This window comes from Montipora capricornis, chromosome 2 (genome assembly GCF_036669925.1).
Source record: "Montipora capricornis isolate CH-2021 chromosome 2, ASM3666992v2, whole genome shotgun sequence".
In the NCBI taxonomy this organism is placed as follows: domain Eukaryota; kingdom Metazoa; phylum Cnidaria; class Anthozoa; order Scleractinia; family Acroporidae; genus Montipora; species Montipora capricornis.
The window spans coordinates 32,527,153-32,538,685 of record NC_090884.1 but is presented as its reverse complement, the minus strand read 5'-3'; the positions used below and the strand labels follow the sequence as shown (position 1 = coordinate 32,538,685).

The window sequence follows — 11,533 nt, the reverse complement described above, 5'->3', positions numbered from 1 at the left end:
TTGATTGAAGCCGAAAAGTGATAAGGAGAGATATCTGGTTGAATTAGAAGCATACCAAAAAACAGATGCGCTACAGAAACTTTCTAAAGAAGCAAAACGGAAAGGAAAAGAAAAAGTAAGCCTTTTTTTGGTCTCTTCCTGGCATAATTATATTGACAAGGAAGGATTACGTTTTGCAAACGTTGTGCCGTGCAGCTCTTATACATGTATTTGAAACAGACCCAACTGATTTAGAGTGGTAATATTGAAGTGCAAGTTTTCTACCCCATATGAACCATGTGAGCGGTTAGCCCTACTAATGGAAATTGACAGAGAAAAACTCCTGAGACCAGAGTTGGAATATTAACTATTGGTAGTTTGGCGCGAGCTGAACTTGGCTACTAATGCCGTTTATAAATGAACGAACATGACAACCTTGAAGACATCGCCCTGGAGTAATTTGCGGCAACGGTAGCTACTGTACAAACAACCCTGGTGGTAACTTCCACAAAGGGGTTTAAAAAGACAGCAGAACTCCTAGGTATTTGCAGGCTTGGGTGATTAATGACAGTGCTGGTTGATGAATGGCTAAAGCGAGAAGTGTGTAACCAGTATAAAAAGTGGTTGAGACTGCTAAAATGGAAAAATAAATAATTGGAACATCACTAATAATAAGCTGGGCGTTTAACGCACGAAAACGGAATCTCGTCAACACTCTTGCATTCCCGTTAACACGGTGAGCTTAGACGCAATGAATAACTGTATAGGAAACTGCACTGTGGCTGCCGCTTAACCGAATAATTGGGCCTGCCCTTGTAAACAAAAGAAAGTTGTCTGAAAATGACTTATGAGTAACCTTTATGTAGCAGCGAATCTGGTTCTTGGTTGATGTCTCAAGACGACGGGCAGAGTTAACGGGTCGAAGAAACCAATCAGATTTGTCAGGATTCGTTACCGTGGTTTCTCTTGGAAACAAATAAATAAGTTATTTGCCGGATTAAGGGGGTCAGGTCCGTACAATGAAAAACTGTTTTTGACCGGGGCCAAATAACATATATACATATTTAGTTTTAGGTTTCCATTTTTAAAAGGATACTAAATTTATTGCCATTGAGCCAACTATTTTTCCACTGAATAAAGGTTGTTAGTTTCAGCGTTTGAATGAACTGTCAACATTCTTTTCCGGAGCGCACACAATAGCTAACTATAAAATGAACCCTTTTGGAAAGGACACCTGAGCTCTCTTGTTGCTTTCTAATTTTTTTCCCAAATCAAGGTGATTTCTTGAAATGTTAAAACGCCAAACATTCGGATTGCAAATGGTGAAAAGTTGGTAGCCTTCGTTTTCCGTGTAAGTCGCATGTGTTCGTAAAAGATAAAAAATCATTAAACTATCATGAAAATTGCATCTCTATAACGGAAATATGACTCCATGTTACTCCAAATTTGTTTTTATTCCATTTGGTGATTTCTTTTTTTTTTTTTTTGTTCCTTTCTTCTGTTAAATAATCTGCGCAACGATTAAGCGTTCGAATAAAGAGAGCGTAAATGCATTACGAAAACTCCGGCTACTTTCAGTGACAGCCTTCCACGCAATAATGGTATCTTTTTATAGTTTTACAGCAATGCTACAGAAACGCTTATTTGCTTTTGCTTTTTTTCATCGAGAGTGTTTCTTCGTAATCTTCTTTTAGACAAATTATAGACGAAACATCGGTTGTCATAAACTAGTTATTCGTCTTGCGGTAGAAATTCAGTCAGTGAGAACTGAACTGACCTGCAACGTCGTGTTATGTGATAGGGACTGTAGACGGAGCCGGACAAAGCCAATCCAGACTTGATAACCCAGCTATCCAGTTCAGATTCATAAAACCTGTGCAAATTGTTTGCCCTTGCAGATTTAGAGAATTCTGATGGGTTTAACTCTTCGTCAAATGGAATAGAGGTAACGACAATATTAAAAATGCGCAGCAGCTTTCAGGTGCAATTCTTGGAATTTTGAAACACTGTTTTATGTGAAGGGAATGGATCAAATAGAATGCTTTCGCTCACGTGAGAAGCAGCGATATTTGCATACTAAAACAAAAGGAAGAATTTTCATAAATATGAAGTTCGATTCCCAAGGAATATACACGGCTGCTGTTTCTTTTGTTACTTCTCCAACATGGCCGCCGTGACGTCACGGATGTGACTGTTTGTAGTAAATGTAACTGCCTTCACTTGAAGACCTTTTAAAGAAATTTTGCTACTGCGGTCGGTGGGGCGTGAAACGCGAAAACAATTTGTTTTATCAAACCATAGCTAATGCATGGAAATGGTTATGAACTCGACAAGTTCCTTTGTTTCATGTTTTTGTCCGTATTTTTGGCCTTGACCCTTCACAAACACACCTTTTTTTTTTAGATAGCCAATCAAATCCTTCGATAAATTATGCGCAACTAATTTGCAAACCCGTACGAAGCGAAAACAAAAGATTGTGCAGGGTCACGGTCAATTCAACATCGATGGCGCCAACATTGTTCTCGCTTTTGAAGTTTCTAAGGTTCATAACCAGTCCCTTGATTAACTATGACTCATAGAGCAGCTCTCGTAACGTACAATGTGATTAGCTCGATAACCAAGCCAAAAACAAAAGACTAAAACAATGAATTAAGGAAGGTGTGTCAGTACTAATTCAAAGGTATTTTTGTGCGGTTTATGAATATTTGGGGAAAGCAGATCTTAGCAAGTGTTATTGAAATCCAGAAAGAAAATTGGGGGTAATAATAATAATAATAATAATAATAATAATAATATATATGTATGGCGTTCTTTTCCAAATTGAAGATTAATTATCTCTGAAAAAGACATGGTTACCCTCAATTTTCTTTTTTGGGTACCAGGAGTACTTTCTAAGTTCTGCTTTCTCCGCGTGGTTTTAAACAGCGTAAAAATATCCCTGTATTAGTGAGCATCACTCATAGGAAACCCGAGTATCTCGAGATGTGCAGAACGTATGAGCAATAACAATAGAAGGCAACGTCCTTAAACAATGACAGTAGACTTAAACAATAGCGGGTTACGAGAGCTGGTACATTACTGGATGATAAGGTAAACACCGTAAGGACGATTTTGGAAGCTGACGCCCTTCTTCAGGGCGAATATCAGTAATCTGACGAAGAGCTCAGGCTCGATATATTTACAGCAAATTGTCACGATATCTCACAGCTCTGTGCAGAAGACGATCTCTACTGTAAGCCATGTAACCAGTACTTCAACAATCTTCACAACAAGAGAGAACATATTCTTGGTCGCAAGCACAAGCAGACGGTGTCAGGAAAATTAAACGAAAGTGACGCGGAAGAGGAGGACTTGCCAGGATTCAACGCCCCTGTCTTTACAGAGGAATTTCTCAAGCATAATGAAAGTAAGTGGCGTCCTCGGCTATTTAGCCTGTCCCGATTGCCATGGGAACTTTTTGAGCGCTTTTTCACTTTTTGAGTAAAATTTGAGCACTGTTTCACATTTGGGAGGCATGTTATCGCTTTCTTTGTATTTTGCATGGGCTAGTTCAGAGCAACGTTTCGTCTTAAAGAACAGTTTTCAGCAAACCGAGATTCTTTTATGATCGTAAGATTGAATTATTGAACACACAAGAGGTTATATGGTTGAAATAAGCTTGAGTCAGTGTTGCGTTTGAAGTAAAGCAGTTTGAAACCGCGTTTAGTCTTCAAAACATGTATCACTAAAGTATTCTTGCTCGATTAAGACGGTGGTTTTACTTCTCTAAACATGCACAAACAACGGAAGGCCAATTCTTTAGTAAAAAAAAAGGCATACTGAGGAAATCTCCAAGGGATTGTTTCAAATTTGTGAGAAACTTTGAGCGCTATTTCTAAATTTCGAAGACTTTTCTGTTCGAGTGCTGTTTCAGTGCTTTTTTGCCATTTTCCGACCGAAGCACCATTTTGTGGTTTTTCAGCGCATAGTGAAAGGCCTACTGGCTACATCGAAAATCCTACCTATAGCGGTTGATTTGAATTTTTTTCAACACAAGTGTTAATATTAACCCTTTGACACCCAAACCAGCCTAAACCGGCCAGACTTCGTATTTTACTCTGTCTAACGCCAGACGATTTTACTCAGTCGTTAATGGGGAACCCGCGGGAGTCCATGCCGTCCTGCTCACTAAGAATATAGAGATGTGGGCAGATATAGTGGTTAATGTTGAGCGACTTTTGCATTATTCCAACTAGAAACCGACTATTGTTTAACCTTAGCTATTAAAACTAGTAAACTGGACGAACTTCAGTAAAGCAGACCTATATAATTATACTTCGTATTAGAATAACTAAGCGTGGCGATGCGCATGTAAGACTTGGCACCGAAACACAGATTTATATACACATTTGGATTGAACGTTTGAAAAAGGAGTGGCCATGTGCTTATTGTTGATCTTGTTCCGAATGAGAAACCAAAACAATCTAGCCTGAGAACGGAAAGTGCTACTAAAGCAGTTGTTATTACTTGGCAAGTGTTTCCTTTTCACGCATGTTTCAAACTTTTTTGTGTGCGACAAACGGTGGCGCAACGTTCAGGAAAGACCTTGGCCGTGAGATCTTTTATTCCGGGTAACTAGCTCAGTCCCCCTTGGGGTCCCCGTCCCCCCTCCTGGGGTCCCCTTCCCCCTCGTCTCAAGTGCTGACCCCGTTATTATCAACTCCCCATCAGCTCTATATGCCTGTGTAATTGCTACAGGAGACAGCAAGGTTTCTTTTCTTTTTTCTTCCCCAGTCATCGTTAATATTTTCGTCGGAGGGTGGTTGCTTCTTGCATATAACTGTTATTTTGGCGGCAGTTTTTTTGCAAAGTCATCTGCTATCTTAAGTTGAAAGAAACAAAGAAAAATACCTGTACGTGACAGCAAATTTTGACACTCCGAAAAAAATAATGTAATCTAAATTGAAATGTCATTATATTTTTTTTCTTTTCTCTTTCAGTGCGCGAGGATGAATTAAGACAACTTCGCAAAACGGCGACGGAATTCGAGGAACAAAATGCCGTCACTTCCAAACATGTAGAGAACTTAAAACAAGCCATAGGAAAAATCGAAATGGAAACGAATCAGCAGAGAAACACTAATTTGGTGTTAATCAATCACTTAAGTAATCTTAGAGCAGCTCTTGTTCAAGCATTTGAGAATTTAGTTCTTCCCGGTACTAATGAAGTACCGACGCTGGACACCATCGACTCATATATGACTCGATTATATTCTGTTATACTGGACTCGCCACAAGAGAACGAGGGTCTCATTACCAATGTGCGAGAGATTATGTCACGGCTTGGCTTTCCAAAGTAAGTGTAAGGAGGTGCTGCCTAATGAAATGTTAATTATGTGGTATTTCAAATGGATCGTGGGAGATAAGATAATCAAAGAGCGTTCACGAATGGGATGTTTGACAAAACCAAATATCGATCGTCGTGCTTTAAATCTCAACCACCAATCGCTATTCACAGTTGCTCTTGGGAATTATAAGATAGGATAGGATTGTCTTTGGAATCATCATCATCACTGGATTACGTAATGGCATTCTCCAGTTGATTAGTGGCGATACGCTTATGCAAGATAATTGTCGTTTTCACACTAGAAGCCGGACAAATCGTCTGATGTGAAAATGAGACAAACAATTTTTTAGGAAACAGTTCGCAAAACAATGTTTCCGCAAAAAACTTTTCCTCGTTTGCGGGCTCCTTAAATAACTTCTGCGGGGAAATGGAACTAACGACGGAAGCAATGGTTTTGGGGGAGTTTTCAATATGGCGGGAGGAAAGAAGCGACGAGGTGCTAGAAATTTTGTCACGGCTTGCTTTCCAAAGTAAGGAGAGAACTAGAAAAATAAAAGGTAACCAAGCCCCCAAACGTATCCAGTTTGTCCGTCTTATGAATCTACGTCGGACAATACTAGCGGAATTCCTCAACTTGTATTCACATTAGCTAGACGACCAAACCATTGAGTGATTTGCCCGTTTAGACGATTTGTTCGTCTTCTAGTGTGAACACGGCCATTGACTATACAAGAGAACCCCAGGTTGGTGTGTGTGTGTTTCTGTGCATGAAAATTTAGTTGTTTACGAAGAATCTTATTTCATGTGCACTAATCGCGGTCTCAAAGGGTAAGCCTCTCCGTCTTTTAATTATTTTTTGAAAACTTTTTAACCTGACGGAGAAATATATTTTCACCACTGGTATAAAAGGTTTTGGAGAGAGAAAGATCATAGCAACTTGTTAATTAAGTAGCGCAATCATACAGTCAATGCAATGTACATTCATTCACCATTCCTGTCACGGGAACACATGAGCCCAACAAATTGCCCTGAAGCCCGTTTCTCGAAAGTCCCGAAACTTTCCGGGCCATTTTCGGGAGTTACGATTCCCTCTGTATCTCAAGAACGTAGAGAATATAAGTCGTCAGAATTCACAGTCATTTTGCTTTTTATTGCCTTGAAAACATGTTAAGAGATCGGCTTTCCAATTCAAGGGGTTAGCTTTTCGAGCCCGAAAAGGTTTTCGGGACTTTCGAGAAACGGGCCCCAGCTCCCAACCGAGTGTCTTCATAGCTCAGTTGGTAGAGCATTGCATTGGCATCGGAGAGGTCATGGGTTCGAATTTTGTCGAAGCCACCTGAATTTTTAGATGACTGTAGGAGACAATTGCTTACGTTGTCCAGCTAAGTGCGAGGATTACTTCTCCTTTTCGGTCTACACAGTTTGTGTCACGCACCTTTAGGAGTAGTGCGACCGAGTGTTTATAGGGCACGTGCCTTGAGATCTGGAGATCGCCAGTTCAAGACCCGTTCTGACCACTACTTGAAGTTGATCGGCCTGGTATTCCCTGGTTGAGCTTCTGGACTGCACTTGCAAATAACCAACTGGTTTGCCTCCGGCCAGTTGGGATTCTTAACAGTTGTTGTAGTTTTGTTCTGTTTCATTGATTGTGTTTCATTGGTCCAGAAAGAGGGTGGTCAAATAAATATGTAAGGTGACACCAATTAACAACCCAGACGAAATACTTGAAATACCATGGATACTTTATAGATCTCAGTAGAGAGATTTATCATCACGTTTACGTGAAACAGCAAACGTCGGCTGGCCGTTTCATAGTTCACGTAAAATAGACTGATGCTTGAGAGTGACTTGAGCCTCGCGTGACCCACTGCAAATCGGAATGGACTGTGTTAATCTCGATTATAATGTTTGTTAACAAAAGAAAAAACTCGGAGTTTTTAAACATTGTTTGTAGAAAAAGACGCTATATAAAATGAAAATCCTTATACCTGTCAAATTTTGCTAGCTTTGAAGAAGCTGTTTTGTGAGTCAACAGAGAGTCAACGTGAGTTTTCATGAAGAAAATTGCGGTAAGGAGACAGTTATGGACAATCTATAACCATAAAACATAATCTTTCCTTGTTTGAGTTTCCGGTAAATGTTTTCACGTCTACGACGAACGCGAAAATGCCTACTTTCACGTAGAAGCGGCAACCGGCAAACGCGCAAAAAGCCGGAAAAATCATTGTCACGTGGTCACTCTCGCGTTTCACTTAAACGTAATGCTAAATCTATCTAGTCTCGGATTTACGACAAACATGAGACGTGAGGTTGAAAGTTGTGCAAAGCGTTTTGCTGAAAATTGAAAAAATCTGATTTGCCTGTGAGCAACAGACACCGAACAACTTCCTAAAAGAGAGAAGAGTTAGAATAAGAGAATTTTCGTGGTTTACGAGCACTGAGTACCTTGTCATTTGACGTTTCACGTAAACAACATGCAAAATCTCTATTATAGAACCGTTTTCAATAACAAGTACCAAAGTAAGTACTGTCAACAATCACAGCAGGTGCAAACAACGCAATGAACCAATCCAAATCCGTAGCAACTCGCTCAAAGCGCGGGAAAAATCGCGCGTGCAAGGCACGATTGGTTTTGGTTTTTCTTCTCATTGGTTGATAAAATGGCGTGAGATTTGTAAACCAGTCACTAAGCATAGCAATAGAGTTAGCAATAGGCCATTTCCGAGTTCATGTCTGCCTCCTCTTCAAAGTGAGTTTAAGTGCGAAGTTTTTGTGATGTTAATTAGTTCTACTTTACATCTGAATGAAAACAAATTTTCATAACAAAAATTTCGCACTTGGACTCGCTTTGAAGGGGAGGCAGACATGAACTCGGAAATGGCCTATTGCAATCGCTTAATTACTTTCGACAGTCATTTGAAAACTGCTCTAGTACTTTTGATTGCTTATCTAATCACCCACCCGCCAACAGTCAGTCGGCATTCCTCTCAGTTTAAATTTTCATTTTATCTTTCAGCGAAGCAGACAAAGGGTTAAATTTAACGGAATAACCGCCACTCAGCTGTGCAGCGAGAGGTGGTGTGGTGTGGAGAGCGTTTGGCTGAGCGCGAAGTTGGAGACAAATGGTGGCGATGATCGCTGAATTTTCAGCATTGTCAAACGAAATCTGACCCCGGCAGCACCTTACCCCAAAGGTTTCGGTATATGGAGCTTGAAACTCGAAAAAAGCCTGACTTTGCAATCATTTTGGTCTCACACAGTGTGGTTCCGTCTTGAGGAGCTGAGCTCATCAGTCTGGGAGTACTAAGATTGGGTAGCTTTGTAAGAGGCAAAAATGTAACTCAGAGCTATCTTTTGGGCTGCGGATGTCAAGACGGAGAAAATGTTGATTTACAATGGAGGTCCTACAATGACGTTTCGATGTTTCCTTTGTTTTTCCGGGTCAGTGCCACGTGCAGGATGACCCCAAACTTCGAATAAATATGACTAGCTCCCAATAGAGATATGATATAACATTAAAGCACAACTGTTAAAGGTTGGATAGAGAACGCACAATGCACGGTACTATTCTCGTTCCCCGAGAACGCCGCGGATCAGTACTTGCCCACCTGATTCACCTTTGTTTTCTTGTCTCCGCGTGGCTTATGCCTCTCGCACCAACAATACCGCTAGCTATACAGGCTAATGCGATCCCATTTATTAGTCGCTTCCCTTCTGAATAGTTGATCAGAAAAATTGCATTTGGTTGTCCCGTCTCCAAAGATCAAAGCGCTTCTCGGTCTCCTCTTACTCATCACTTCCCAACTGGCTTTTATATCCAACACTCGGCTTCCGTTATTATATTAATCAAAACTTGTAGAGGGGTATCAATTCTGTTGTGGCCGCAAAAATACTAAATTTCAGTCTTTCCTTTCGGAAGAAGCTTTTGAAGGTGATTTTAAAACATTCCGATTTCGACGGCACAACTATCGCGTGCGCTTCCTCTGCGCTATTCCCTACTAGTAGAGGTCTCTTTTCTTTTTGTGTTCGCAGGACTGACGAGTACTTGAAAAGAGACCTTTGTCACGGGTCGAAACTTACAGCGGGCCCAAGTCACACTCAGCAAACATTTCATGGGGCCGTGCGGCCGGGTTTGAAGAGTGCCATCCAAGGTTGGGCCCGCTGTGTCCCGTGCAGTCATTAGGGAATTTAAGAAACGACGACGGCTACGACTACGACAAAGCCACAAAGCAATAATATCATTGGTTAAAAGAGCATAAATAATCGTGCTGCACGTGCAGCACGGATTTTAGCAAGTATCTCAGCGGTCCTCTGCATAACGACGACGTGAAATCACTAAATTTGAAGTTTTGACGACAACGTAAGCACGCAATATAGAATCTGTCATTCTCTATTTTAACTTTAAAACCGCTCGTACCAATTTATTTTTAGGAGGCTACGTCACAGCTCAGCGAATGGGAACATGGGCTCAGGCGCGCGCGGTTTGAAATGGCTGCGATTCGCGGGTAATTTTTTTTTTTTTTGTATTCAAACTTAAAAGATAAGGTGGTTGTTTGAAAACTAAGGAAATTAAGGCGTGTCGAACGTTGGAAAAAATTGTTTTCTTCAAAAATTTAGCCCTCAAAGTTACATGACGTACTTCTTATAATTCCTGTGCGTAAACTTGACGATAAAAAAGAATCCATTGAGTTCTAACAGAAACCCAAATATGGTACTTAGCACTGAATATTCGGAAGCTGTGAACCCTTATGGGTTTCTGGTTCTAAGGTCCAATTCTTGGCACAAATCAGACAAACAAAACGTCGAACAAACAAAAAAATAATAAACACGTACAAACCACAAAATCGGGTTTCGGCGCTTAAATCTGGCGCAAGCGCAGACGTTATTCAGCTCTGTTTTCATTGTCTTCATTTACTATTTGCCCAACGATTTTCTTAAAACTCCCTGAATGTTCCCTACTAATCCTTGTTTTGAGAACTACAATAAAAAAGATGAGTCATCGTGCTTGCTTAATTAATTAAGAGATACAATGGGCCAATCTTACCCCATTGATGCCTGTATTATACTAATTACCCGCGTTGTTTCATCGGCTCAGGGTACATTTTGCGGTAGCTAAACCAGAGGGTTTTTAAAGTAACACTTGAAAAACACTTGAAAAAAACACTTGATAAGTAGAGAGTCTAGGGCATATGAAATACTGTCTTACATCGTTTATGGAAAAGCTGACGTAAATGCCGTTACCATGGCAACAGGAATACATATAAGCAGGCCTTTAAAATCGGTTTTGTTTATTTGCAGAAAATCTGGGGCCGGTTGCTCGAAGCCTGGTTAGCCCTAACCGTTGGTTAAGAGGTATCAAAACCTATACGTTTCCATGGTATTTAACGCTGGTTTAGCGCTAACCATACTTTCAGCAACCCGGGCCTGGTCGTTAGATTTTCTTTATAATTTGCATGCAACAAGCTTGTAACAATGCTCAGAACTTAACACTATTTTAATATTAATTTGACAGAGAGATTATCCCTTGTTGAAGGTTCACTGAAATATCTAGAATTTCCTTCGTTAAAGTTCAATTTTTTCAGTACTCCAGTTACTAATTTCCTTAAGTATTTTCAGACCAAATTTCGTTAAATTTTAACTAGTGGCTCTCGAGAAATAGGCGTGTTTCAGAGAAAGTATTCCGCATTCAATTGCAATGTTTTAAACTTACTACGCATGCGCTGCATTTAACTGGATTCTTTCGATAACAAAGAAAATTCTTTCGATGCTTTCGATAACAAAGAAAATTCTGCGAATTTGGAGTTCTTTGCATCGTTACCTTTTCTAACATACATTTCTCATAAAAGACTAAAACCATCAAAACATTTTGTTCAATTATGAGGAAAAATAGACTAAGTACAGATAGCGGAAGCATTGAACAAATAAAATGGTTGCTGTATTCAAGCCATGTTTATTTTTTTTGCAATCCTTGCCCTGTGTTGAACTGTGTTCGGCAGGCTCGAAAGCTGGTTTTCAGCTGAGGGCGCGCGCGTAAGCCACACACGCAATTCAAAAAGCTGCTCGCGTCAGCTCATGATTCAAAATGAATCACTAGAAATAAACAAATACCGTTAATTTAGCTCACCTTTATACTCATTCCTATGTGTATGGAATATAAATAGACAACTCCTATTCACGAAAACTACAAAAATTTTACACAAACGATTTAATGGTCACTTAAATCCGTTTG

At 40.1% G+C, this 11,533-nt stretch overlaps 1 protein-coding gene across 1 annotated transcript; it reads left to right on the top strand.

Annotated features, from left to right (window-relative positions):
* The first annotated feature begins 102 nt into the window (after window positions 1–102).
* Window positions 103–8,841, top strand: LOC138018944 (high mobility group protein 20A-like). The gene is made up of 5 exons (XM_068865622.1): window positions 103–115; window positions 1,878–1,924; window positions 3,187–3,385; window positions 4,959–5,313; window positions 8,321–8,841. Coding segments are annotated over exons 3-5 (390 nt in total). The 5' UTR covers window positions 103–115; window positions 1,878–1,924; window positions 3,187–3,384; the 3' UTR covers window positions 8,355–8,841.
* Window positions 8,842–11,533: the final 2,692 nt, after the last annotated feature.